This window comes from Neomonachus schauinslandi, chromosome 1, assembly GCF_002201575.2.
Source record: "Neomonachus schauinslandi chromosome 1, ASM220157v2, whole genome shotgun sequence".
NCBI lineage: Eukaryota > Metazoa > Chordata > Mammalia > Carnivora > Phocidae > Neomonachus > Neomonachus schauinslandi.
The window spans coordinates 211,021,851-211,049,780 of record NC_058403.1 but is presented as its reverse complement, the minus strand read 5'-3'; the positions used below and the strand labels follow the sequence as shown (position 1 = coordinate 211,049,780).

Genomic DNA, 27,930 nt, shown 5'->3' with positions numbered 1-27,930 from the left:
ACCATGTGGATCCAGGTTCGCACCATGGACGGGAAGGTGGCCCACACTGTGGACTCACTGTCCAGGCTGACCAAGGTGGAGGAGCTGAGGAGGAAGATCCAGGAGCTGTTCCACGTGGAGCCAGGCCTGCAGAGGCTTTTCTACAGGGGCAAGCAGGTAAACCCGCCCTGCCGGCTGCCGCCCGCCCAGCACCTTTGTTCTTGCCTGGTCCAGGCATCGTACATATACTCTCCCCGCCCCTCGTCCGGTCCCGCTTCACGTCTCCACAGAAACCTCAAATGCCTGAGCCAGGAACAAAGGCTCCACTTGCAGATCGACATACCGGGCAGGAAGCTGGCACTCCAGTCCGTCGCTTTTGGGCTTTTAAGTCTGCCTCCCCTGTTTTTTTGAAGGTTCTCTCAATATAATTTCTAGAAAAGGAAGTTGGAGGTGGCCAATGGAGGACTGATGAATTTCGAGGAAGAGCCTAGAATCCATTCTCAGACAGTAGGACGGAAGGGACCAGGTTTTTCTTTGAAACACACACTGATGGCCCCACAGCCTGCACCTATTTAGAGTTTGACTCCACAGGGTCTGTTTTCGAGAAATTTGGATCAGCTTGTTCAGAGGCCGGAGATCGCGCTTGCTGGGCAGGAATTTCTGCCAGGAGCTCGTGCTTTCCTCGGGGTCTGCGGGCCCCGCTTTTCTGTGTCCTCTCTTCTTGCTCTCTCCCCGGCCCCTGGTAGTGTTTAAAATGGCCACCCTTGCTTTTTCAGCTGCCCACATTTGGGACACTTTCTCCAGGGGTAGTGGGGGGGTTTCCGTTTTTTGTCTGTGTCTTTGGTGGGGGGGGGGGAACGGAGCATCCTACTGTGGGATTTCCCCTGGTAAGATAAGATGGCACGGCACAAAGTGTCGGTCCCATCTGCGGGGGCCGTCGTGGAGTGGGGTGCACGGTAGGGACAGCGGTGGCTTAGGGACGGTGTCCTGGATTAAAAGTCTTCAGTTGGGCTGCGTGTGCCTGACTGTTGTTGTTGTGTTTTGAACTGGGTACTGCCGCCATCTGCTGTCTCCATTGAGAAATAAACACTCTGCGCCCGGCCAGGATTTTTGGGGGCTGGGAGGATCCAGTTTGCTTAACTCGAAATGAGACCTGATGATTAACTTCTTGGGTTCGTGGTGGCCTTGGGGACCTTTCACCTCCTTCCTGGGAGAGACACGATGACTCGAACGTCTTTAGAAGCTGAGTTAACCCGCCCTGCCTGGGGAGGGGAAGCCGGTCCCGCGGACTCATTCGCCCGCGCGGTGAGCAAAGGCAGGGCTGTGAGTAAGCTCTGCCGAGGTGCTCTCTCCCGCCGCCTCCAACGGCTCATCTTTTGTGGCATCCAGACTGACTTCGATTAGCCACTCGATCTCTTTGTTCAGCAGCAGGTCCTTTCACAGAGTTTCTGAGAACCCTCGAGTGTGCCTGCTAAGCAGTTCATGGTGTGTTTCAGAGGTGGGTCGGATCGAGTCCTCTGAAGTGGGAGGATCTGGGAGCGCCTGCCTCGTGCCAGGCACTGTTGTCATGTTTCCATCCGGCAGAAAAGTTGCAAGAGCCACGAACCCCCAAGCACCTACCCTTAGAGCTTGCCCCTGACACGCGGCCACATTCCAGTTAGCACGGCTTTCTCTGTCCTCCTGTCTGCCCACCAGTCCGTTGTAGTTTTTGGAGTGCGTTTCAAAGTAAGTTGCAGACACAGGTTCACGCCAACCCTGAGCACTTCAGCATGCCTGCCATTAACTAGGGTCCAGTACGGGTTTGTGGGTCTCATTTTTCTTAGGTAACACACATATATAGCGAGATAACGCACACGTCAGGCGGACCATTTGGAGTCTGGACAAATGTCTACACCCACGTAACCAAACGCCCATCTCCCTTCATTTGTAACACGAAATCCGACCCATACAAAAGCCCTTACACCCCCTTGGAAAGTTATAAAGCCTGATGATACCAGGAACACCTGGGGGCGGGAGACACGCAGGGTGTACCTTTAATTGGCGGGCCATCAGCGATGAGAGTCGGAGCTCTTGGCGCTGCTTGCTCACAACACGGCTTTCACATTTAGCACAGGCTTCCTGCTTCCCCCGTGACCTCTGTGACTGCCGCCCGATCCCCTGCCTGGCGCTCTGTCCCCACTCGGCAGCTTCGTGAGGGAACGTGCAGTCGTCTCTGTCTTCCGGCCGAGGAAGCCAGGCCTAGAGCGTGATGCAACTTCCCGGGGATGCTGGCAAGGCCCTGGCCTTGGGGACGGCGAGGGTGGGGGGACAGGGTAGGGTGGGGTGGGGCGGACGGGACACGGACAGACAAGGCATACGGCGGCACCTCCCAGTGAGCCAGTGAGTCGAGTCTGCAAACAGGCTAGGCTAACAGCAATAGAAAGCAGCCTAGTTTCCAGTGGGCAGGGCAAGAGCGGTTTTTACAGAATGTTCTAGAGTGTCTTCGCAATCCTTTCCCCCCTTTTTTTCTTCCTCCCTTTTAAAGAAACATGTCGTCGCAGCCCAAGGTCTGCAGTGAGGTTGATTGAGAAGATAAAGCAGAACATAGTTGAGCCTTTCTTCAGGATATGGGAGGGTTTCGTGGCCGGCTTGTTTGGGCTGAAGAGGTTGGCGGTTATGTCGTTTGATTGGCGGAAATGCAAGAAGCCAATGGGGGCAGGGACCCAGGCCGCAGGCCCAGCCTGGGCAAGGGCAAGAGGCATCTGGCGCCTTTTTCTTGGCTGCCCATAAAAATAACAATAGCTGTCATTTGTGGGGACTCCAGCACGCTCAGGTGCCGGGCTCTGCCCTTTACATAATCTTCCCCAGGTCCCCTGCCCAGGTGGCCGCGGCCCGAGCTCCGCGCAGCTCTCGCCAGCGTGGCCGGTGCGGGGCTGGGCCCAGCCAGCTCGCGGTAAAGGCACCGTGAATCAGCTCCGGGTTTCTCCCTGTCGGCCTTGCTGACGTGCGAGGCTGGCTCATTGTCTGGAATTGCCCCCAGTTGAGAGGTACTAATTTAGTAGATAATTGATACTAGGAAAACACCGAAATCGGCTCACTGGCCTCAAAGGCCATGTTAAGGTCCGTCTGAAAGATCAGGCTGAGATGGTGCCCTGGGAACGGCCTCGTGAGGGTCACTCGTGTCCTAGCACCCCACCAATTCAGAGTGGCTTTTCCCGAGTGTGGTCCCTGAATTCCCAAAGGGCAGAGCAGGGCAGCAGAGTCCTGTCCTTAGGCTGTGTGAGGGAGGGTCCCCTTCCCCTGGGAGGGCTCCCAGCTGGAGGGCATGCCCTTTAAGTCAGGCGTCAACAAACCCTTCATGTAAATATTTGTGTCTGTGAGGACGGTTCACTCCTGCCATTGGAGGGGGGAAGCAGCTACAGACAGTATGCAAATGAACGGGCATGTCCCAGTCCAATAAAACTTTATTTACCAAAACAGGTGCAGACTAGACCTTCAGGCTGACTGTAGCTTGCCAGTTCCGCCCTATCGTGCTTCCATCCAGCGTCCTTAGTTGATGATCCAGGTTTTACTGTTAGGAACAGCACTGCTGTGGAATGTACTAGAACAGGTCCCCTAGGGCACTGTGTTGCAGAGTTTTTCTGGGGCAGGGTGTGCAAAGCGTTTGGTCTCAGGACTCCTTTCCCCCCTCCACAACCAGTTGAAGACCCCAAAGAGCTCTTGTTGATGTGGAGGGGTCACACGTGGCCTTGAAGTGCCGTCCACTCTGCTCGCTCCCCCCAAGGTGGGACGTTGTGTTCCCTCTGCCGCATCTGGGCTCCTGCTTCGTGCAGTTTTCTTCTCTCACATCGCTGTCCTTCTGTCTTGTCTGCATGTTGGGTTGCTGCCGAGCCTGGAGGCTGAGCAGGACAGGTGGGGGGCCGGGACTACAGCCCCAGGAAGGGGGGCGGAGCCGTTTCCTGCTTCCTCCCTCTCAGCCTCCCAGCTCAGCCCAACAGGCCCTCGTCAATGCTCCCTTTCCTCCTCTAGCTGTAAGTCCTACTTGGTATGAGGCTCACTGTCCCCTCCACCTCTTGCCGAAACGGCTACATAGAGCCGACCCAAGAACCACCACTTGCCAAACTCAGGGACGTGTGTTTCCTGCCTCTGGGCAGCACCCGGCACCCTGTAAAGTATCCCTGGAAAATGTTACGAGGGGGCAGAGAGTGGACAGAAACGGTAGACATGGCAAGCTTTAATCTCAGTTTCCAACAGGAACCAACATGCTTAGCTGTCAGATTGTATACGTGTTTACTTCGCTTTTACACGGTGTGCGTGGCCAAAAATTCCAAACGTCCAGAAATGTCCAGAAAGCATACTTGGATTAAAACAGAGAGGAAGACATAAACACTGTGGGCAGTTCTGTCTTTCGACCTGAATCTGCTGTATAGGGTTACGTGCCCCAAATCATACATATGTGTCCTATTACAGGCGGTTTGAGGGATTTTCAGTGCAAAGTTTGCTTCTACGAGTTGTCAACTTCAGGTTTAATTTTAACATCAGGACCTCTAATGTGAGGTGCAGATCATCTGTTGTGCAGTGTTTGTAGCTTTTATTAATACCGTTATTCTTGGTTGGAATTTTTGGATCTCTACACCCAACAACCCCGAGATCAAGAGTTGCGTGCTCCTCCAACTGAGCTGGCCAGGTGCTCGAGAACTTTCAGATACTGATAATGAATCTGAATGTAGAACACATTGGCGTGAGGCAGGCCTGGGCCCGGCCTCTCTCCCCCACCGTGGTTCCCAAACGTTTGTGCACAGCTTTGGGCAGGCACGGTGGAGGGATAGGGGCACACAACACACACCCTCTCCTGTAGCAAAACAGTTGTGTAGCCTTCCTGTTGACTGCAAGGGCCCTTCTGGAAAGTTCTAGAAATGGCCGCAGGAAGCAGCCAGACAAGCTTGTACCGGGAGGCAGAGCCCTGTGCCAGCCTCCCCCAGCCTGAATGCCCCCTTCCCTGCCCCGTTTGTGCCTCTGTCTGCGTTCTTGCCTCAGTAGGCCTGTTGGCTTCCTGCACGGAGCCTGTGCCTGAGCCAATCCGTAAGCTGATGGAGCCTGGCTTCCTGACCCGTCATGGATGTGAGGGGCCCGGACATGCTCCTGGTTCCAGCTTTCCCCCTGCCTCTCCGTTGTCCAGGTGCCTTGGTTTATGCTTTATTTCCCGTCCCGATTTGTCCTTGTTTCCGTTGATACATGCGGGAGTCGTGTCTGCTTTGCCGCATTTCCCTGTCACGTGCAGCTGTGTGACGAGGCCACGCTTTTCCCCGCAGATAAGGCTGCTGTGAACGCCCTGTGAGGTCCCTGTACGTGTCTCTTGGGCACACACGTGAGGGTCTCTCTAGCTCAGTGGTTCTCCCTGGGGGTGATGCTGCTCCTCTGGGGATGCTTGGCGGTGTCTGGGGACGTCTGTGGCTGTCACATCTGGGGGTGCTCCTGGCATGGAGTGGGCGGGGCTCAGGGATGCTGCTCAGCCCCCCAGAGTGCCCAGGACGGCCCCCCACAGAGCGATTGGGCCCGATGTCCGCAGTGCCGAGGGGATGTCTGCCTCACGAGGTGCTGGGCCCCAGGGTACATGTGTCTTGTTCATTTCTAAGGCCATTTGGCCTGCCTTCTGCTGGTTTCCTTGTCCCAGTTATACTGGGGATGCTTGTGTTTCTTCATCTTTTTAAATTAACATATTTATCGGGCGCCTGGGTGGCTCAGTTGGTTAAGCGACTGCCTTCGGCTCGGGTCATGATCCTGGAGTCCCGGGATCGAGTCCCACGTCGGGCTCCCTGCTTGGCAGGGAGTCTGCCTCTCTCTCTGACCCTCCCCCCTCTCATGCTCTATCTCATTCTCTCTCTCAAATAAATAAATAAAATCGTAAAAAAAAAAAAATTAACATTTTTTTTTTTTTTTTAAAGATTTTATTTATTTATTTGACAGAGAGAGGCACAGTGAGAGAGGGAACACAAGCAGGGGGAGTGGGAGAGGGAGAAGCAGGCTTCCCGCCGAGCAGGGAGCCCGATACAGGGCTCGATCCCAGGACCCTGGGATCATGACCTGAGCCGAAGGCAGACGCCTAACGACTGAGCCACCCAGGCGCCCCCCAAAATTAACATATTTATCGTGAGCTTATGTGTTTATAGGCTTATTTATATTTACGTATTTGTTTCTGAGTCTTAGGTGCTTAACAGTATCAAGAGGGAGGTTCAGTGATCTCTCCTATATCCTGTCTCCCACACACCCAGTCCTCCCAGCTACCAGCATCCGCACCCGAGTGGCACGTCTGTTACATTCAATGAACCCACGTTGACCCATAGTTGACATTAGAGTTCATTCCTGATGTTGTGCATCCTGTGGGTTTGGACAGAGGGAGGAGCCTCCTGGCCCTGAAGCCAAGGTCCTCTGTGCCCCACCTTGTCAATCACACCTCCTCCCCCAGCCCCTTGCCCCCACTGATCCTTCTGCTGTCTCCACAGTTTGGTCTTTTCCAGAATGTCACAGAGCTGGCATCATATGGTATGCACCTTTCGTGGACTCCTTTTTTTCCTTTGTGAAAAAAAAAAAAAAAAAAAAAAACAAAACGCTTTACTGAGATGTAATTCACATGCCGTACGATTCACCGCCTTCCAGTGTGTAATTCGGTGGTTTCCAGTGTCTTCAGAGTGGTGCAGTCGTCACCGTAGGCAATGCTAGTACATTTTCTTCACCTACGTACTTTTTAGTATCCCCTTCTCAGCCCTGGACAAGCAGTCACCTGCTTTGCCCGTGGATGAGCCTGTTCTGGATGTGTCACCCACGTGGACTCACACCCCATGTGGCCTTCTGTGTCCGGTTCCCTCCCTGAGCGTCGTGGGCTCGGGGTCCATCCCCGGGGCAGCGCGTGTGGGCGCCTCTGCTGTTCGTGCCGAGGGACGCCCCCGTGTGTGGGGCACACGTGTGTATGTGTCCCCCCGTCGATGGACGCTGGGTTGTTTCCACCCTTAGGCTGTTGTGAGTCCTGCTGCTGTGAACATGCGTGTGCAGGTTGACTTGTCTCTTCCTTCGCATCTGTGTCCCCTCTACCCGTTGTCACCGCTGCCCTGTGCTGGCCCTGTGGGGGGGGGGCTGGCATCGAGTCTCCCCCCACCCTGGCCTCCCCGTGGTCCGTGGGCAGGGCTGGGCACATCGGGGGCTCCCCCCTCACCCCGGGTAAAGCCGTGGAGCGGGCCCTGGAAACCCCGTGGCTGTAGGCAAGTGTTGGTGTGTTCAGATGCCTTTTTCTCGGGGAGTGGGGCGACCATTCATCCGATGCCCAGGTTTGTGCTGAATAAAGTCTAGCAACCACTGCAGTGAAGGGCTTTGGACCCTGGAGCTCGCTTCCCTGTGACCCCAGGGGCTGCTTGCATATCGACGGCATCCAGGCCTTTGAACCAGCAACTTCTGGTAAACGTTGGGAAGGAAGGAAAGTTGATTATTCGTGTCTTTGTTTCCCTTTCTCTTCTTTTTCTTTAGGAAGCTGCTTCTGAACCGGGTAGTGCTGCCCTCAGGGGACACTGGCAGTGTCTGGGGGACATCTCTGGTCCTCATGACCGGGAGTGCTCCTGTCATCAAGTGTGTGGGGTCAGGGATGCTGCTTCCCCACAGTGCCCAGGATGGCCCCCTGGAGAACAGCCCGGTCCTGTATGCCCCCAGTGCTGAGGGCGGAGACCTGCCTTAGGGACATCGGGAGAGAACAAGATGCACTTGAGGGTCCTTGTTGGGTGCCATGGGACAGTTTATAGTAAAAGATAAGTCCTCGGCCTTTTGTGCCACCGGGATGCGGCTCAGATGACATAATTCCTTCGCACACCCTTGCCAGGCCATGGCCAGGGTGGCAGACCTGAGCTGTGCCAGCACACAGGATCCCGTCAGTGACTCGTGTGTGGGTGGAATTCAGAGAAAGGCATTCGTAGAGGGGCGGAGCTGGAGCCAGAGCTGGAAGGAAACCAGCGAATGTTGGGTCTGTGTCTCCTTTGGTTCATAGCGGCTAGGGTCTCTCCTCGGCACCATGAACATTGGGGCTGGATTGTTCCCTGATGTGAGCGTGTCCCGGGCACCGTGGGAGGGTGGGGAGCATCCCTGGCCCCACCCCAGTCATGACAACCAGAATGACCCAGGTGTTGTCAAGCGTCCCTGGGGGGGGGCGGGGCAGGATCACCCTGGGTGAGACCCCCTGGGTCAGGGGATTCCACTGATCACCCCCCTTCCCCCCCAGGAGTTTGTGTTCTGTAACCATCTGACCCGCTGAGGTTCTGGGATGTTGCACACGTTGGAATATACACACTGATTGGGGGGGAGGGGTGACTCTCCCACGTTGGGGTCACTCTGGTTTACACCGTCTGACCTGTTGGGGATTGATTCTGGTGTCTGGTGTGAGCAGGGACTGGACTTAATTTTTTTTCTGTAAATAATTAATGCAAAGTTTCTTTGCCTTGACACTGCAGACGTTTTGAGCCAGATCACCCAGTGTTCCCTGGAAGGCAGGCTTGTCCTCAGGTTGGCACCAGTGATAAAGGCAGTGTATTGTTATTGTAATAAAAGTGACAAAAGAGTGAATATTAAGAAATGCTCCCCTGACATGTGATGGGTGTACCCAGCATGGCTGGTCATGCTGGGTGCTCACAGGACATTCTTTGTATGACGCAGGGAATTCTCATTCGAGAGGCTCTAAGGCCTGAAGGATGGGGGTGACCGTGTGTACCCCGCCCCCGGCAGTATTGATCTAGATCTGCTGTGATCTAGATTCTGTCCTCCACGAGGGCAGATTTGGTCCTTTGCTCGCGGCCTGTTCCTGCTGCCTGTCACTCAGAAGGCGCGCGCTAAATGGCTGGCGGGCCGGTGACCTTTGTCTTGGTGTCTCTGCAGATGGAGGACGGCCACACTCTCTTTGACTATGACGTTCGCCTGAATGACACCATCCAGCTCCTGGTCCGCCAGAGCCTTGTGCTCCCCGCCAGCAGCATCAAGGAGAGGGACTCGGAACTGTCGGACACGGACTCGGGCTGTTGCCTGGGCCAGAGTGAGTCCGACAAGTCCTCGAACAGCGGTGAGGCGGCCTCGGAGGCAGATGGGAAGGCGAGCTTGGCAGATGAAGACACATGGGACGAGACAGAGCTGGGTCTGTACAAGGTGAGTCTCTCGCAGAAGGTTTGGGGTGGAGCGTGTTCCCCACGTGGCTGCTCTCTTCACCCCCAGGGCCCCAGGTAGCCTGCCTCGTGCCCCTCCATCATCACTGGCTTTCCAGTAGCCCAACTGCAGGGTCAGGCGAGCTGCCCTCCTTCCCTTGGCTGGGCCCCCTGGTCTTGCTGTGCACATCGCCAGTGGGTGGGCTCCCGAGGCTTCTCTGTGGAAACAGTACTCCAGCATCCCTTCGTGATCCTTGACGGCAAGTGTCGTGTCTGGGTTTTGCGGGGATCTCTCTCTGCCCTTCCCAGTGGAAGGAGAATAAGAGAATCACCAGGCCCCGACGTCAGCAGTGCCGTGGCTAGGAAATCTTATTACAGTCACTTGGGTTTGCGTCCCGATCCTGAAGCATCCAGCGCCTGAGAACCCAAGCAGTCTCTGGTCCGTGCTGCTGGTCGGACTTGTCTTCTCTGGGTTGGATGAGAGTGTTTTCTTGTTCCTGGCAGGCCAACGAGTATGTCGATGCTCGGGACACGAACATGGGAGCGTGGTTCGAGGCCCAGGTTGTCAGGGTGACGAGGAAGGCCCCGTCTCAGGACGAGCCCTGCAGCTCCACCTCTAGCTTGACACCGGAAGAAGACGTCATTTATCATGTGAAATACGACGAGTGAGTATCACTGTCGTTGGGTGGGCTGGGGTGTTGGCTGTGTCCGTGGGACCTGGAGTTTGGCACAGGCTTGGGGATGATGATTAGGATTTAACCACCCAGGAGGCCACTGCTAGAGGACTGACGTCATGGGGACCCACAGCTAGGCTGAACCCCTCCTCAGGTCATCTAGTTGGAAACGTACCCCCCCCCCCCCGTTGCCTGTCGTCTTCTGTTCATACCATGTATCGCCACTGCATGAAGCCTCTCTAGTTTGTTGTCTGTCCCTTACTGGCATGCACAAGTACTTAGCACTTAACCGTGTGCCGGGCACAGAGACTCCTTGTCTATGTGTGTAGAGGAGGTCTTGGACGGGCTCAGTGACCACCACAGGATACTACAGGCTAGGTGGCTAGATCTCACGGTTCTGGAGGCTGGAAATCCCAGATCATGGTGCTGGCGGGTTCCTGCTGAGGGCCGTCTTCCTGGCTTGCAGACTGGCTGTCTTCTCGCTGCCCTCACGTGGTCTTTCTTTTGTGAGTCTGAGAGAGAGAGAGCGCCCTGGTGTCCCTTCCTCTTCTTGTAAGGACTCCAGTCCTACTGGATTAGAGCACCACCTCTATGACCTTGTTCAACCCTATTTACCTCACCAGAGGCCCCATCTCCAAATGTAGTCACATTAGGGGTTTGGGCTTTACCATGGGGATTTTGGGGGACACAACTCAGTCCGTAACTGAGGGCAAGTGGGCCTCGCCACTGAGAGCTCACATTCTGGGGGCTGTAGGGGCCGCTTCCCTGCCAGTTTCTGGCACCTCCTCAGCCTAGCTCTGCGGAAATTATCGGAGTAGTTGGATGAATGAGTCAGTCGGCGCAGGACTCCCAGCCTCCTGGTTGGGGCTGTGAACTGCAGCCTTGGGGCCAAATCCCACGACCTGGATTTGTAAAGAAAGCTTTATCAAAGCCCATAGTCGCCCGTTTGTTTCTGTTTCACCTGTGGCTATTTTCCTTGGTGATAGAGTTGAGGATTTAGAGACCTTCCAGCTCACAACGCATCTGACCCTTTACAGGTAGAGTTCGGCAACCCTTGTTCTTGGTGATTTCCTGGGGAAAAGGGAGTGCTCAGCCCCATGGGGAGTTGACGTAGATTAGGGATTCCTCCTCAGCGGAGGTTTAACTTTGTTGTTGAGAGAATGTTTTTTTCAGTCCAAGTATTTTATGCCTTTTTTGAGGCTGTTAGAATATTCCTGCGTATCTGGAATAATGAATTCCTATTGTATTCTAATATCCAGTAGGTTATATAAGTGGAATGAGGTGGTAGACCCCTATCCAAAAGGGCCTTCCGGTACAGACCGGTGGACACAGTGCAGGGTTTGGCCTCCACACATGTCCCATATATTTGTTCCCCAGGGCTGCAAAAACAAAGGACGTCGGATCGAGTGGCTTGTAATAACAGAAGTTTATTCTCTTGTTGTTCTGGAGGCCAGAGGTTCAAAATCAAGGGGCCGGCAGGGCGCCACTCCCCCTAAAGGCTCCCTCTTTGGCTCTTACAGCTTCTGGTGATGGCTGGCAGTCCTTGGCTTGTGGCCTCATCCCTCCATTCTTTGGCTCTGTCTTCAGGTGTTGCTCTCCATCTGTCTCATTCCCTCTTCTAAGGACTCCAGTCACTGGATTTAGGGTTCCCCCCCCTGCAGTGTGACCTCATCTAAGCTTGATGACATCTGCAGAGACCCTGTTTCCATGTGAGGTACCAAGGATTAGGACTCCCAACATGTCTTTTTGGGGGACACCGTTCAACCCACAACACCTTCTGTAATTTGTGTCTTCTCGGCCTGGGTATTTTCCATACTGGGAGATGAGATCTTCGGGGTGACCAAGTAACCCGAACCCATGTTGGCACAGCCTTTTCTGCCTCGGCTTCTATCTCCCGTCAAGGGAATGAAGTTGGGTGTGACCCCGGGATCTGATAAGGATGGGGTTTTCCTCCCAGCTACCCGGAGAATGGAGTGGTCCAGATGAGTTCCCGTGACGTCCGGGCTCGTGCCCGAAACATTCTCAAGTGGCACGAGCTAGAGGTGGGCCAGGAGGTTATGCTCAACTACAACCCCGACAATCCCAAGGAGCGTGGCTTCTGGTACGATGCAGAGATCCTGCGGAAGCGTGAGACCCGGACAGTGCGGGAGCTGTACGCCAACGTCCGGCTTGGGTGAGTGGCACACGGCCCTGAGGCTGTCCAGCCAGGGCTCCAGAGGTGAGGCCCTCAGTCCCTCACATCCCTCCACCTGGGGGACTGTCTCTGAACCCCAGGTCCTGACAGTGGAGATTTCAAGATGCTTTTTTCTCTTTTTTTGTGTTGTTCTGAATTTGGTGAATAGGTAATAATCTCAAATGTGTGAAAATCCAGAAAGTACTGAAGGAATATTCTCCCTTCTCTATCCCTTGGCCACCTAGTACTCCTTTCTGGAGACCACTCTCTTCTTGTCACCTTCTGGGGATGTTCTGTGTGTAAGCAAGCATAAACATGTACAGAAGCAAAGCACATGTAGGATGTACTCCACATCAGGGATCAGCAAACTGCTGTCCACAGGCCAGATCCGGCCCTCTGCCTGTTGTGGCAAATAAAGTTTTACTGGCACACAGCTATGCCCATCTCTTTACTGATTATCTGTGGCTGCTTTGGTGTTACAAGGGCAGAGTCGATTAGCAGAGAGAGAGGCTGTGTGGCCCACAAAGGCGAAAATACTGCCTGGCCCATTGTAGTAGGTATTTGCCACGCCCTATTCTACCCTGCGTGTGTGTGTGTGTGTGTGGTAGGTATTTGCTAAGCCCTATTCTACCCTGCCTGTGTGTGTGTGTGTGTGTGCGTGCATGCGCGCGTTAAGATATATATAACAGAAAACTTAACATCTTAACCATTTCTAAGTTCACAGCTCTGGCTTGAAGCACACTCACACTGTCATGCAATCACCCCCACCCTCCGTCTCTAGAACTTCCATCTCCCCACACAGAGACTCTGTCCCCATGAAGCACGGACTCCCCACCCCCTGCCCCAGCCCTGGCTCCCACCCTCTCCTCTCTGTCTCTGGACAGGACTCCTCTGGGGACCTCCTGGGGGTGGGGTCCTGCAGGATGTGTCCTTCTGTGTCTGGCTCCTCTCACTGAGCCCGGTGTCCTCGGGGTCCCTCCATGTTGTGGCGGATGTCAGGATGGCCTTTTTGTGGTCAAATAATATTCCATCATGTGTATCATGCATATATACACAAATATTTGGGCAACAGTGTCTTGAGTGCAGGCATAGCAAGTACAAAGGTCCTGGGGCAGGGTCGTAGCTGGTACGTTTCTAGCAAGGAAGCCAGTGGGGTGAAGTGGAGGGACAGAAGGTGGGAGGGATCGAGACTGTGGGAGCCTCTAAGCAGCATGGTCCAGAGAGGTTTGGAACTGGTGTTCTTTCTCTAAGAGCTGGCAGCCACTGGAGCATTTGGGCACAGAAGCGACATGCTTTGACCTACAATTAAGAATTTTAGCTCTGGCAGCTGAGGGGAATGGACTGCAGGGGGCAGTGTGGGAGCAGGGACACCAGGGTGGAGACCCACACAGGCATTTAGGGGCAGGGTCCCAGGGCTCAGGCCAGGCTGCAGCTATGTTCTTGTTAACGTGTTCTTTCTTGCTTTTCTCTCGTTTTCTTGTTTTCAATTTCATTGATTTCTGCTCTCCTCTTCTATATTTTCTCCCTTCTCCTTTCTTTGGGTTGATTTTGTTCTTTTTCTAGTTTCTTGAGGTAGCAACTTAGACTGTCCATCTGAGGCATCTCCCTCCCTAACGCCTGCACTCAGTGCTATAAATTTAGTCTTCAGCACTGCCTTCATTGATCTCCATGTGAAAGTTTGCTATGTTGTATTTTTCTTTTTCTTCACCGCTATATATATATGTATATATATATATATATATTTTAAATTTCCTTTGAGGCTTCCTCTCTGGCTCCTGGCTTCTTTAGAAGTATTGTGTTTAATTCCCAAGTGTTTTGAGACTTCTGCATTGTTTTTCTGTTACTGATTTCTAATGTGACTTGATTATTGTTTCTTCTATGGCCCCTGGTAGGGTCTAAGTTGGTGACTATTCTGTGGTTGCTTGAGGAGAAACCAGTATATTCTGTTGGGCAGAATGTTAGCTGGTGGTGCTCCCTTCTTCGGATTCTTGCTGATTATCTGTCTGGTTCCCCGTCAGGTGCTGAGGGGGTGCTGGGGTGCCCATCTTCGCTGTGAATGTGGCTTCCTCGCCTCTCCTCCTAGCCTCACAGTTGGAGGGCACGGTTGTCTGGTGCACACACACTTAGGGCAGTTATATCTTCCTGGTGGAGAGACCTTTCCATCATGTTGTGATTTCCCTAGCAGTTTCCTTGGCTCCAACGTGTGTGCGTGTATGGACACACCTGCTTTGCTTCTTCAAGTTCATGTTTGCAGGCTGTATCCTTTTCTTCCCTTTTACTTTCAACCTGTGTACTTGAATTTGAAGTGAGCTTCTTATAAGCGGCATATAACTGGGTGCGTTGTTTTTTAATCCACCCCGGCATCTTGTATTTTGATCAGCACATTCAGACCATTCACACTAGGCGATCATTGGTAGGTTACGTCTGCCAGTTTGTCATTTGTTTTCTTTTTGTTTCCTCCGTTTCTCTTTTTCCATCTTTCCTGTGGGTTACCTAAACACATTTTGGGATTCTGTCCTGATTGTGTATGGCCTTTTGAGTGTATTGCTGTGTATAGGTTTCTTAATGGTTTCTCTGGATTTTACCGGTTGTCCCTTTTGCCAGAAACCTATCTTTACTTATGTCCCTTTGTACTCACGGAGTAGCAGATGGGGTTCGGATCTTTATTTCAGTCCTCACCTGTGACTTCAAGAACTCCTAAAGAGGATAATCTGTCGTATGTGCCCACTTTTTGCTTTTTCTGTTTTTCTTCTGTTGCTCCTAAGATTCCTTCCTGTATCATTTCCTACCTGTTTGAGGAGCTTTCTCCCTTATCCTGTAAGGGTGTGTCTGCTGGCAATGGATTCTGTTCATTGTCCTTCACTGAAGAGCGCTACCGCCCCTGTCCTACTGGGTGGCTCTCGAGCATGGATTCATTTCATCCATACATGCTTTACAATTCATTTCTTATTTATTTTTTTAAGATTTTATTTATTTGAGAGAGAGCATGCACAAGTGGGGGGGGAGTGGCTGGGGGAGAGGGAGAAGCAGGCTCCCCTCTGAGCAGGAAGCCCCACGTGGGCTCCATCCCAGGACCCTGAGATCATGACCGGAGCTGAAGGCAGACGCTTAACCGACTGAGCCACCCAGGCACTCCACAATTCATTTCTTTAAAGTGACTCTTTTTTAAACAGTTATGATGATGTTATCACAATGTAAAAATTAGTCATAATTTTTTTTTTTTATATTTTAGTTTGTGTATTCATTTTAAGTCCTCTCTATGCCTTAGTCATAATTTCTTAACGACGTACTCAGTCACTGGTTCATCTTCCAATTACCTCACTTGTTTTTCTTAACCGTTTGTTGGGTTGGGATGAACGGAGCACGCACAGACTTCAGTTAGGTCAGTCCGTATCATTTAAGCCCCTTTTATCTTCTGGCCTCCCGTCCTTTCCTCCTTCCCCCTTTCCGTACCAGATTACTTACTGAGGAAGCCTGGTCGTGTGTCCCACAGAATCTCCGCGGCCTGGGTTTTTGCCTTCCACACCTCATGGCGCCACGTCCTCCGCGCCTCTGCCCCCAGGATTCCTGCGAGCTGGTGGGACTGTGTGCGCCTGTGCGGCCCCGGTCTGTGGCCACGGCCACTTGTGCTGTCGAGCACTCGAAATGTGGCCAGCACGGGCCGAGGTGAACCGGAAGTGTAGCACACACACTGGCGTCAAGGGCTTCGTGCTGGGAAAGAACGCGAAGTAGCTCGTGCATAGTTCGGTCCTAGTCGTCACCCGTGGAAATAATACCCGTGTACGTCAGGTTACATAAAACCCAGCGTTGATTCCATCCATTTTTGTTTTTTTAAAGATTTTATTTATTTGACAGAGAGCACAAGTAGGCAGAGCGGCAGGCAGAGGGAGTGGGAGAAGCAGGCTCCCCGCTGAGCAGGGAGCCCGATGCGGGGCTCGATCCCAGGACTCTGAGATCATGACCTGAGCCGAAGGCAGATGTGTAACCATCTGAGCCACCCAGGTGCCCCAGATTCCATCCGTTTTTACTTCATCAGCATGGTGGTTGGAAAATGCAGAATTACACAGGTGGCATGTGTCTGGGACTCCCACTGGCTTGCCATTGGATGCTGTTGATGGAGATACGGGATTGAACCCTGGCCGGGGGTGGGGGGGGGGGCGTCACTTGACCCTGGAGGAGTTTTGCATTCTGAGAGAGGGAGACTGATCAGACTTCACTTTTAGGTTTCATGTGTTGGGCCTTGTTTAATCAGTGTTGCCTGCTGAAAGGTTAGAAATGATTCTCTCAAAAGCATCATGTATTGAAACTGTGGTTTATATGTTGTCTTTGTCTTAGTAGGACTTGAACTGGCAAGGGGAGAAGCTCAGTGCATGCGTGAGGCCCTGATAGAACTAGATAGAACCAGAGGTGTTCCTGTGCTCTGAGAAATGTGTTAGGTGACCGTGTCCCCGCTGAGGCGCCTTGGCAGGTTGGCCAGCTGGAATGTTCTAATGGCTTCTGCCTCACAGGGGTGGTTCTCTCAATGACTGTCGCATCATCTTCGTGGACGAGGTGTTCAAGATTGAGCGCCCGGGCGAGGGGAGCCCCGTCGTCGAAAACCCGATGAGAAGTGAGTTCTGATTCTGCCCTTCTGACTCCCACGTCGGTTGTGGGGTGGGGGCTCCCGTCCCCGCTCTGCTCGGCCGGCCCCGCCGCAGCTGAGCCCCACCTCCCGTGTCCAGGGAAGAGCGGGCCTTCGTGCAAGCATTGCAAGGACGATGAGAGCAAGACCTGCCGGGTGTGCGCCTGTCACCTGTGCGGGGGCAAGCAGGACCCCGACAAGCAGCTCATGTGTGACGAGTGTGACATGGCCTTCCACATCTACTGCCTGCGCCCGCCCCTCAGCAGCATCCCCAAGGAGGACGAGTGGTGAGTGGACGGGCTCCTCCTCGCTGCCCATCGAGTTTCCCCGGGGGTGTCCCGTATCCCAGCTGGATTTACCCTCATTGCTGGGAGGCGCCGTGAAATTCCCGTGGGAGAGGGACGAATGTCTGGCGTCGTAGAACGTTCTCGCTCAGCGTTGCCCACCAGGGCACGTGTGGCTACCGAGCACGTCAAACGTGGCCCGTGCAACCGAGGGGCTGGACTTCCTGCTTAACATTAGTGAATTTAAACTGAAATGCTCCCCCTTCCCCGGACCGCGCCGGATGGCAGGGAGCCCGGGGAGGGGGCAGGAGTGGGCAAGAGGTGACGTCCCTGCTGTCCCAGGTATTGCCCTGAGTGTCGGAATGACGCCAGTGAGGTGGTGCTGGCAGGGGAGAAGCTGAAGGAGAGTAAGAAGAAGGCGAAGATGGCGTCAGCCACGTCCTCCTCACAGCGGGACTGGGGCAAGGTGAGGCGGCCCCACGCCCCGCGCCCCTGCTGCCCTGCCTGCCCTGCATGCGCTCACCCTGCTCTCCCCTCTGTTTCTGGACGGACAGGGCATGGCGTGCGTGGGGCGTACCAAGGAGTGCACCATCGTCCCGTCCAACCACTACGGACCCATCCCGGGGATTCCTGTGGGCACCATGTGGAGGTTCAGAGTCCAGGTACCCCCAGACTTCCTGGGCTCTGGGGCTGGGCCGATGGGTGCTGGCCTCCCAGAGGCCCCTGTGCCTGGGCGAGGACCACCCTGGGGGCAGGTGGCAAGGCTGGACTTCAGGCCAGCTCCTTCCGACGTGTGGCTCAGACTTGGGGTGTCTGGGGGCGAGGCTCTTGTAACAGGTGTGATGCATTCGGAAGAAGTCAGTCCGCTGGCTTTGAAAGTGGGAGCAAGGAGGGTGGGTTTGAGCTGCTCTGTGGCAGCCAGTCCCAAAGGTGCCGTTTATTTCCTGGTGGTTTTCGTAGGTCAGCGAGTCGGGGGTCCATCGACCTCACGTGGCGGGCATCCACGGCCGGAGCAACGATGGGGCTTACTCCCTGGTCCTGGCTGGGGGATATGAGGATGATGTGGTGAGTGTGTGGGGGGGCGGTTCCAGATTTTTAAAAAATTGTGTATAAAATAATTTTATATGCATAAAATTTGCACTTAACTAATTCTAAGTGCATAGCTCAGTTGAGCGCACTCACACTGTTGTACGACCACCCCCACCCTCTTGTCTCCAGAACTTCCCATCTCCCCACATGGGGACTCTGTCCCCACGAAGCACGGACTCCCCACCCCCTGCCCCAGCCCCGGCTCCCACCCTCTCCGTTCTGTCTGTGTGGACGGGATTCCTCTGGGGACCTCCTGGGACGGGGGTCCTGCGGGATGTGTCCTTCTGGGTCTGGCTCCTCTCACTGAGCCCAGTGTCCTCGGGGTCCCTCCACGTCGTGGCAGGTGTCAGGATGTCCTTCTGTTCTAAGGCTGGATCGTATTTCAGTGCGTGGATGGACCGCACTGTGTGTATTGTTCATCCATGGACAGTGGGGTTGTTTCTACATTTAGCTGTTGTGAATAATGCTAGTGTGAACATGGGTGTGCAAACGTCTCTTTAAGACCCTGTTTTCACTTCTTTTGGATATAGACCCAGAAGTGGGGCTGCTGGGTCGAATGGTAATTTGTTTTTAATGTTTTGAGGAGCCTCCGTGCTGTTGGCTGTAGGGGGCTGCGCCAGCTTGCGCTCCTTCTGCTAGCACGTGGCAGCCCGGGTTCTCCTCGTTCTGTGTCTTTGACAGTTGACCTCCTGGCAGGTGTGTGCGGGGTTGTTTTCGCCTGAGTCTCGTCTCTCCTCTCCTGTGTGTGGAGGGCTCAGCCTGCCCTGCTTGTCTGTTTCAGGACCATGGGAACTCTTTCACATACACGGGCAGTGGTGGTCGAGATCTTTCTGGCAATAAGCGGACTGCGGAACAGTCTTGTGACCAGAAGCTCACCAACACCAACAGGTTTGCAGAAGCAGGTTTTCTTCTTTCTTCACCAGCAGGCTTCTGCCTCGTCCTCTGGCAGCTACGCGGGGAGGGGGTTGGTTCTTTTTTGGGGTGTACATCCAGGAAGTTAGATTCCCGTTAAGAGTGTGATGGAATGTAGAGATGACGAACATCTGTTTCTTCCCTTCTGTTTGCTAAAGACTTGTGAGTCGTTCAGATGTGTTAAAGAAAACTTTCCCCCGGAAAGGCCAGATAATATTTTTGGCTTTATGGGCCACCTGGCCTTTGTTGTAACCACTCAGCTCTGCTAGCATAGCACAAAAGCGGCCTCAGAGCCCACATGAATGAGTGAGCATGGCTGTGTTCCAATAAAACTTTGTTTACAAAACCAAGCAGTGGGCCAGAGATTGCTGACCTCAAACCACAGGATGGGGAAGGACTTTGTAAGCACAAAAAGTATCATAAAGCCAAAGGGAAAAGATAGAGATTTGATAACCTAAATATTTTAAGTTATGTCAATAGAACCCATATGTAAAATGAACGGGCAGATGACTATTTGGGGGATGAGTCTGCTACAAATGTGATCTATGATGGTTATGTTCTTCTATATAAAGAGCTTTGCAAATCAATAAAAACTAATCGAGAAAAGCAAAGGACATAGAGGACATACAGGACATACAGATCATTCACAAGAACAATGCAGATCTCCAGTGACCAGGAAAACTTGAGTTAGACTCTGGTCATCAAAGAAATACAAATTGAAGCAATGTTGAGATACTGTTTATTTCCCCTATAAAATTGGCCACAAATTCCAAAATGTTGAGAAATGCCAAGACGCAGGCTAGTGTCCCACTGTTGGTAGAAATACAGACGGGCGCCGTCTTTCTGGAAAGCTCTTTACCTCTATGTGTGAAGAGCCTTCAAAATGTTCTCACCCGTGATCCTGTGAGTCGACTTTCAGAATGTGTTCAGGAGATATGGGGGCATGAAAATTCTATACGTGGTGGTATTCTATGATTATCTAAAATGGCAAGAAGAACTGAGCACGAAATAGAAAGGGGCGGGGAGCTCATGTTAGTGTACAGGGACTTGTCTAGTGGAATATTTTAATTTCTTTTCTTTCTTTCTTTCTTTATTTGAGAGAGAGAGCACATGAGATGGGGGAGGGTCAGAGGGAGAAGCAGACTCCCTGCCGAGCAGGGAGCCCGATGCGGGACTCGATCCCGGGACTCCAGGATCATGACCTGAGCCGAAGGCAGTCGCTTAACCAACTGAGCCACCCAGGCACCCGGAATATTTTAATTTCGATAGCTGTTAAAAGCCCTCGGTCGGGAAGCACTGGCCGACGTGAGGACTGCCCCGAGCTCACATTAGGGGTACCAGGGGGGGCATACACCTCCACAGTCGTCCTGAAGGAGGTGCTGAGCCTGAGCCCCGGTCTGCTTGTCCCGGGCCTCTGTGGCCCTCGATGGGATGGCCCTGCCCAGGTTCGCACACCTCCACCCGGGGTGTGGAACTTCTTCTCGCATAATTCCGGAGCCCAGACTCTGACCTCGAGGGCTGGGCGGGGCCGTGCTCCCTCTGAAACCTCTGGAGGGGGATCCTCCCTGCCGCTTCCAGCTTCTGGTGGCCGCTGCTGGTCTCTGGTGTCCTGTGGCTTGTGGACGCGTCCCTCCAGCCTCTGCCTCCTTCACGGAGCCTTCTCCCCGTGTGTCCGTGCCTCCACTGCCCTTATAGGGACACCGCGCTAGTCCCCCCCACCCGATCTCCCCTGAACTTGACTCCCATCTGCGGTCACCCACTTTCCAAAGGTCACAGTCACAGGTTCTAGGGGCGAGAGTGGGACCCTCTCCTCTAGGGGGCGGGGGGAGACGATCCAGCCTACACCTTGTGGGGCCCCGGCTCTGCCCACAGGGCGCTGGCTCTGAACTGCAGTGCCCCCATCAACGACCGCAAGGGGGCCGAGGCCAAGGACTGGCGGTCCGGGAAGCCGGTGCGGGTGGTGCGGAACGTGAAGGGTCGCAAGCACAGCAAGTACGCGCCCGCCGAGGGCAACCGGTACGATGGCATCTACAAGGTGAGTGGCTGGCCCTGCCCCGCCGGGCCCTCGCTGGGCGCCCTCCGGCCCTGCACGGCGCCCACCTCCACCGCGCTTCCCCGTAGGTCGTGAGGTACTGGCCAGAGAAGGGGAAGTCCGGCTTCCTGGTGTGGCGCTACCTCCTCCGGAGGGACGACACTGAACCTGGCCCCTGGACGAAGGAAGGGAAGGACCGGATCAAGAAGCTGGGGCTGACCATGCAGGTGCGTCCCGGCCGGGCCTGTCGCTTCCGGCCTGGGATCCCAGCTCGCACCCCTCGGGCCCGTCCGGCGCCTCATGCTGCACAGCCCGGGCCAGGAGCTGGCCTGCTTTGAGCCTCGTCTTCCTGGCCGGTCACTGGGGGTCGTGGGAGCCTGCTTTCCTGGCCAGAAGCTCTCCGGGGTTTCTGTGATCTTAAATGATTTCCAGGCACCGAGCTGGTCGCCCCTTGCTGGCTGTAGCATTCGGATTCTTTAGCCAGTAGATCTCGGCCGTGGGCTGCTGGTGGTTGTCTTTGCACTCGGAGTTGGAGGGCGGAGAGCCAGACTTCCTTGTTAGAGCTGTGTTCAGGGAGGAGTTTGTGCGAAAGCAGCGTGGAATCCGGGATCTTCCTTTTTGCTAGGCTCCACGCCTCCTCCAAGCACGCGCAGGCAAACCCACAGAACCGGTGGGATGTGGGGAGGAATGCTCCCTCAGAGCCTTTGCTCTCCTCCTCGCGGCAGCTGTATGTCCCAGAGTTCACCCGGTGCGCGGCGTGCCTTTTCTGCACCGTAATTACGGTGTTTCTGTTCATTATGGCAAGTCTCTTTACAGCTGATAACTCAGTGTGGGACTATTTAAGGAATCTTAATTGCTACTGAGAATCAGATAGCGCCTCCCCCAGGGGGTCATGAAGTTGTCTTTTGAACATGATGTTTGCACCATGGAGAATTTCAGAAGCTTGAGGAACCGGGGAGAAAAATAGTCATGGGACAGGATCCACTAGCATCTGGTGGGAGTATTTGTGACTTCGTGTTGCTGAAGACACTTGATGGTTTCTAGATGACACACTGGAAAATCCCACATAATAGGAGGTGCCTCAGAGATGGGGTTATCATCAAATAATGCCTGCAGACTCCTCAAAATTGGGTTGGCAAGCCAAGGCCTTGGGGCTGCGTCTTTGTAAAGGAAGTTCTCTGGAGGCCCAGCCTTGCCCATCCATTCCCTTCTGGGCCCTGTCCGCTTTCGGGCTACAGCAGAGCTCTGAGGCTTGGCCCCTCGTGGGAAAGCTTGCCTGCCTCTGAACGAACGAATAAGGATAATGATTAGACTCTCTCATTGCTAGAGCTGATGGTGAGCATTTTCTGTGCATTCCCTTGTTCCCTTGTCGGGCGCAGATGGCACCCTTTGCCCTTTTGTTTCTGGTATGTTTGCCGGGTAGAGGTTTATTTGCCAGAGGTCCCCCGGAGGCTGAGTCAGGAGAAGGAGTCCAAGTTTCTGAGGCGACAGTGGGGACTGGGGAGGGACTGTCAACGAGGTGAGGGTAGAGGGCGGGGGCAGGAAGGGCGCCCGGACCCCCCGTTGCTCCTCACGGCCGACTCCACCCTCTTGCAGTACCCAGAAGGCTACCTGGAGGCCCGGGCCAGGAAGGAGAAGGAGAAGGAGAACAGCAAGAGAGAGGCCGAGGAGCAGGAGGAGGAGATGGAAGAGGAGGGGGCCTTCACGTCCCCCAGGAAGGGCAAGCGCAAGAGCAAGTCCGCAGGTGGGTGTCTCTGCGGGCAGCATCCCTGGGCCTCCCCGTGAGCATGTCTGGCCGCCTGCCCTCACCCCCTCTGCTCTGTCCCTGCAGGTGGCAAGGCCGGTGTTGGGTCCCCGGGAGGGACACCTAAGAAGAGCAAGGTAGAGCCCTACAGCCTCACGGCCCAGCAGAGTAGCCTCATCAAGGAGGATCAGAGCAACACTAAGCTGTGGAGTGAGATCCTGAAGTCGCTCAAAGACGGGCCGGTGAGTGCCCGCCGCCCCCACCCCTACCCGGCCTGGGTGGCCTCTCCCCTCATCTTTGTTTACGTGGTGATGTAGAAATAATTCCCTATCGTAACCGTCTCTAAGTGTGTAGCTCAGCGGCATGAAGCACACTCACCCTGTTCTGCAACCACCCCACCCTCCGTCTCCAGAACATTCCATCTCCCCACACAGAGACTCTGTCCCCATGAAGCACGGACTCCCCACCCCCTACCCCAGCCCTGGCTCCCACCGTCTCCTCTCTGTCTCTGTGGACGGGACTCCTCTGGGACCTCCTGGGACTGGGGTCCTGCGGGATGTGTCCCTCTGGGTCTGGCTTCTCTCACTGAGCATGGTGTCCTCGGGGTCCCTCCACGTCGTGGCAGGTGTCAGGGTGCCTTCCTTTCTAAGGCCGAGTGATATTCCAGCGCGTGGGTAGACCGCATCATGTTTGTCCGTGCACCTGTTGGGGGACGCTGGCTGGCTTGCACCTCTGCTGTGACCTCCCAGGCACGGGACTTCTGGGTCATAAGGTCCGTCTGTGCTCAGCTTTCTGCGGAACGGCTAAACCAGGCCTGTCTTTTTTCGATCTTCCTGCCCTGAGCAGGATGAGTCACCTAGATGGGTCGCCGCCTGCTCGGTGTCCTCTGGCCACCGCCCATACCTCCTGGGAACGGGCTGTCTGTGCCTCCCTCTGGACAGTCCCCTTGGAGTCTGCCTGTTACTCTCACGCGCTCTCCTGGGCTCTCGGTCCTGGTTACCTTGTCTCGGGGCCTTGGCCCTCACGGTCCCCTCGGCCTTGAGTACCTTCCCGCACAGTGCTCCTGCAGGGGTCCCCTGCGGCCCCTGTGGCGAATGACCACAGACCTGGTGGCTCTGAACAACACCGATTTCTTCTCTCAAAGTTCTGGAGGGCAGAGGCCAAAAATGAGTCTTTCGGGGCTCAGCACAGGTGTGGGCAGGGCTGGTTCCTTCCAGAGGCTCCTAGGCTCCCCAGTTTCTGGAGGTGCTGCGTCACTGGCCCAGCACACTGTTGCAGACTGTGCCCCCGTGGTCACACGGGCTTCTCTGAGGGTCAGACCGCCCTCTGTCCCTCTCACATGGTGGGCTTCCTGCGTAACTTAGGATATTGTCCCATCTCAGGGCCCTTAATCCCATCTGTGTGAAGTCCCTTGAGCCATGTGAGGTGACATGCACAAGTTCCGGGACTCAGAGGCAGCGTCTTGGGGGCCATGACCTAGCCGGCCGCGTGTCCTCCAGGTCACCTCCTCCACACAGCGCTGCCTGACCGCTGGCATTCCAGGGCCCCCCCCGGCTCCCTGCTGTCCTCCCCCCAGCACTGCCGTGACGTTTCTGTCCCCACCTGTCTCATCTTCGGTCTCTCCCGCTGGCCTCCACCCTCTAAGTGGGCCGGGTTTCTTCTGTTTTACCCGCCGATGGGCCCCCACGCCCAGGCCTCACGCAGCCGCACTTGGCACCGGTGTGCTGAGGGAAGAGCCGCTGATAAGCCCACTCTCGACTCGGAGCCGGGTGTGCTCTGGCCGCGGGTGCCCCTCGGCGTGACTCTGGGCATGGCCCGCCTCTCTGGGCTTCTGTTTTCTTGTCCTCACGTGGGGCAAGAGCTGCCTCCGGCCCCCAGGTGGGGGCGCCGGTTCTGACCCTGTCGGAGGAGGTCCGGTCCACTCTCACGCACTCTCCTCCAGTTCCAGAAGTTCCTGAGTAAGGTGGAGGAGGCGTTCCAGTGCATCTGCTGCCAGGAGCTGGTGTTTCGTCCCATCACGACTGTGTGCCAGCATAACGTGTGCAAGGTGAGAGGGGCGGCCGTGGGCCGGGGGCGGGGGGTGCTCAGAGGACACTGTCCTCCCCCTCCCGTGCCCCCGCCAGGCTGCAGAGTAAAATGCAGCACCTGGGCCACCCTGCCCACCTCTCTGTGACTTTAAGGCACACTGGCCCTCCGCCTGTCCCTCCAGCAGGCCATAGCCTACCTGCCTTAGGAGTATTCTCTGGTTCTCCCTCCCCTGGAACGTTTTCTCCCAGGCTCCTAGGTGGCTGGGGACCCAGGGCAGGAGAGGATAGGTGGCAGGCTCAGCCTGAGGTCTGATTATAACAAATGTTGATTGAGCATGCTGTGGACTGGGACGGAGAGGTGTGAGGTGCTTGGCTCCTAGAGGAGCAGGAGGGAGGGTTTCCTAGCGGAGGTGACATCTCAGGTGGGCAGAATGGCGTTTGCAGAAGCCTGGACAGGCGGGCAGGGCGGAGCAGCTGGGGCCTGTAGGGGACGAGGGCTGGGAGGTGGGCCTGGAGGGTGGTCAATCAGGAGGGCTGGACTGGAAGAGAGACTGGGGGTGGGGGGGCGACATGGGGTGGCCAAGGTCTCCTCTGCAGCCGTGCTGACGCTGGGGTGGGTCAGTCTCTGTGGGCATTGAGCTCTCCCTGCCAGGATCACCCCCAGTCGTGATAGCCGCAGAGGTTCCCGACACCACCTATGTCCCCTGGAGGCAGAATTGCGCAGTTGGGTGCGCTGGTGAGCAGGAATGGCTGTTTTGCGGTGTCTTCTAGTTAGAGTCGCTCAGTAGGAACTTATGGGCAGTGCAGGCAAGCAGTTGTGGTGGAAGGGACTGTCCCTGCCTCCCGGCCACCCTTGCTCTCTGAGCTACTGGCCCCCTTTCTTGCCTTGGGGTCATCTCGGTTCAGGCTCCTGTGTTAGCTGTCCCACCAGGGGAGGGCCTCCAAGACCATCAAGCAGTGTGGCAGGTCAGGCCCTTCCCTTTCCTGTCCTCGGGCCCTGCTGCCCTGCCATGCGGTCGCTAAGTCCCCTGGGCAGTGTGGCCTGGGAGAGAAGCCCTGTGCGCCCCAAGCAGAGGCTCAGCCCCTCCCGGTCGTGTGGCCTTGGAAAGCCACCCAGGCCCTCTGAGCCCCCGTTGCCTTGGTGCAGAGGAGCGGGGGCGACACCCTCCCAGCCAGCTTCTGGGCCAGCACGCAGGCAGAGACGGGACAGACGGCGGGGCCGGCGGGTCAGGCCTTAGAGCTGTGGCGGGTTGTGGGGAGGCCGCTTCGGAGCGTCTCAGCAGAGCCAGTGCGGGTACTGGGGAAGGGGCTGTGCGTTTGGTTTGTTGCTGGTCGCTGCAGGAACCGCAGCCTCTGAGCCGTCCTAGGAAAATGGCTTTGGCCTACGTATCCCAACACCTGACTTTGTTTTTATTCTATTAAAAAACTTATTGTAGTGAAATACCTACAAAGTGAAAATTGCCATCGTAACCATTTTCAGTGCACAGCTCCGCGGCATGAAGCCCACTCACTCGGTCCTGCAGCCACCCCCACTCTCCATCTCCAGAACTTTCCATCTCCCCACATGGAGACTCTGTCCCCATGAAGCACAGACTCCCCACCCCCTGCCCCAGCCCTGGCTCCTACCCTCTCCTCTGTCTCTCTGGACGGGATCCTCTGGGGACCTCCTGGGAGTGGGGTCCTGTGGGATGTGCCCTTCTGGGTCTGGCTCCTCTCACTGAGCCTGGTGTCCTCGGGGTCCCTCCACGTCATGGCAGGTGTCAGGATGTCCTCCTCGCTCCCTTTTTTTTAAAGTAGGCTCCATTCCCAGTGTGGAGCCCAATATTGGGCTTGAACTCAAAATCCTGAGATCAAGACCTGAGCTGAGACCAAGAGTCTGATGCTTAACTGACTGAACCACCCAGGCACCCTTTCCCTTTCTTTTTATGGCTGAATAACATTCCAGTGCGCGGATGGACATTTGGGGTGTTTCCATCTTTCGGCTTTTGTGAATAATGCAGCAGTCCAAAACCTGATTTTTGAATGTGAACCTGAATCTTAGTTGTGTTGAGTAGAAAGAACTGTCTTCGGTCTCTGGAATCAAGGCTGTAGATGATTGAAAAAGGATTGAGGAGTTTTACAAATGGGAGCAGAAGCCACAGCCTGTGTCCAGTGGCTGGATGTGCGGTGGCATTGGCAGGCTTTCCACCTTGTTGACCTTTACCCCCTCACCCGCTTGCCTGATGCCATCCTTCAGGTGTGTGCACATGCAGGTGGCGTCTTCCCTGTTTCTGCGAGTGGGAAGCTGGCTGTCCAGGGCTTGTCTGCTTCTTAGCTCTGTTCCCACCTGGCTTGCTTCTGCAGCTCTCATGCAGAATGGTGTATGAACCCAGAAGTCTGACTCAGGGCCAGAGATCCTGCCTTCCTTTCACCTTTTCTTCTCAGCACGTATTTGTTGAACGTGTGTGTGTCAGGGTCCTGTGCTCGGTGCTGGCGGGGTCAGCAAGACCTCTCCAAGTGGCAGGCAATGTCTGGCCTGCTTCACACAAGGACGTTAGTACAAGGCGATTCCAGAAGGTGGAAGGTGCTGTTTTAAGACAAGTAGGGTGAGGGCTGCTTCTGATATTCTAGGGTCATCAGGGAAGGGTCCTCTGAGGAGGTGACTTGAGCCGAGGCATGAGTGACAGGAGAGCCAGAGGACAAACCCGTTAGGTGGCATGAGCCACAAGTGCCAAGACCTGGAGGCCAGAATGGGCTTGGAGCCTTTGGGGAGCCCCAGGGAGGCCAGCCTAGAGGTAGAAAGTGAGACCGAGGGTCAGGCACCCTGTGAGAAGTTGGTGATTGTTGCTCACCCCCTGCTGGGGGATCGTGGGGTCGGTGGTTGTTGCTCACCCCGCGCCCAGGGGACATGGGTGGCTGGCTGGGACGGTGCTTCTCACTTAGCCCTCTCTTGCAGGACTGCCTGGACAGATCCTTCAGGGCCCAGGTGTTCAGCTGCCCAGCCTGCCGCTACGACCTGGGCCGGAGCTATGCCATGCAGGTGAACCAGCCGCTGCAGGCCATCCTCAACCAGCTCTTCCCTGGCTACGGCAGCGGGCGGTGATCCTCAAGCACTTCTCGCCGGCAGTTTTTAAAAAACATGTCACGGGGTCTCTGCCCCCTTTTGTTTTTAGTGGGTTTAACTTAAACATGTAGTTTTTCCTGCACTCCCTAAACAGCCTTGTCTTCCTGGTTTTGTTTTGTTTTTTTTTAACCTATAAATTTTCA

General features: G+C 55.2%; 1 protein-coding gene across 2 annotated transcripts; it reads left to right on the top strand.

Annotated features, from left to right (window-relative positions):
• Positions 1–27,834, top strand: UHRF1 (ubiquitin like with PHD and ring finger domains 1). Of its 2 annotated transcripts, XM_044918473.1 has the most exons (17): positions 1–156; positions 8,869–9,132; positions 9,633–9,793; positions 11,760–11,975; positions 16,484–16,584; positions 16,697–16,883; positions 17,223–17,346; positions 17,435–17,542; positions 17,841–17,945; positions 18,751–18,857; positions 20,754–20,916; positions 21,003–21,140; positions 22,510–22,663; positions 22,745–22,905; positions 23,727–23,735; positions 24,600–24,704; positions 27,620–27,834. In XM_044918473.1, exons 1-17 carry the CDS (start codon positions 4–6, stop codon positions 27,764–27,766), a joined length of 2,403 nt encoding a protein of 800 aa, XP_044774408.1. In that variant the 5' UTR covers positions 1–3; the 3' UTR covers positions 27,767–27,834. The 2 variants fall into 2 exon arrangements, with proteins under 2 accessions (XP_044774408.1, XP_021560980.1); XM_021705305.2 differs by lacking the exon at positions 23,727–23,735 and having other exon boundaries at positions 4–156; positions 22,510–22,657; positions 22,745–22,899; positions 24,606–24,704.
• Positions 27,835–27,930: the final 96 nt, after the last annotated feature.

What these genes read in the sequence shown, in the direction of transcription:
- UHRF1 (XM_044918473.1), top strand. Translation starts at nt 4, where the DNA reads ATGTGGATCCAGGTTCGCACCATGGACGGGAAGGTGGCCCACACTGTG. An exon ending in TATCATGTGAAATACGACGA is followed by an intron (nt 9,794 to 11,759) that starts GTGAGTATCACT and finishes TTTTCCTCCCAG; the next exon opens with CTACCCGGAGAATGGAGTGG. An exon ending in GGTACGATGGCATCTACAAG is followed by an intron (nt 20,917 to 21,002) that starts GTGAGTGGCTGG and finishes GCTTCCCCGTAG; the next exon opens with GTCGTGAGGTACTGGCCAGA.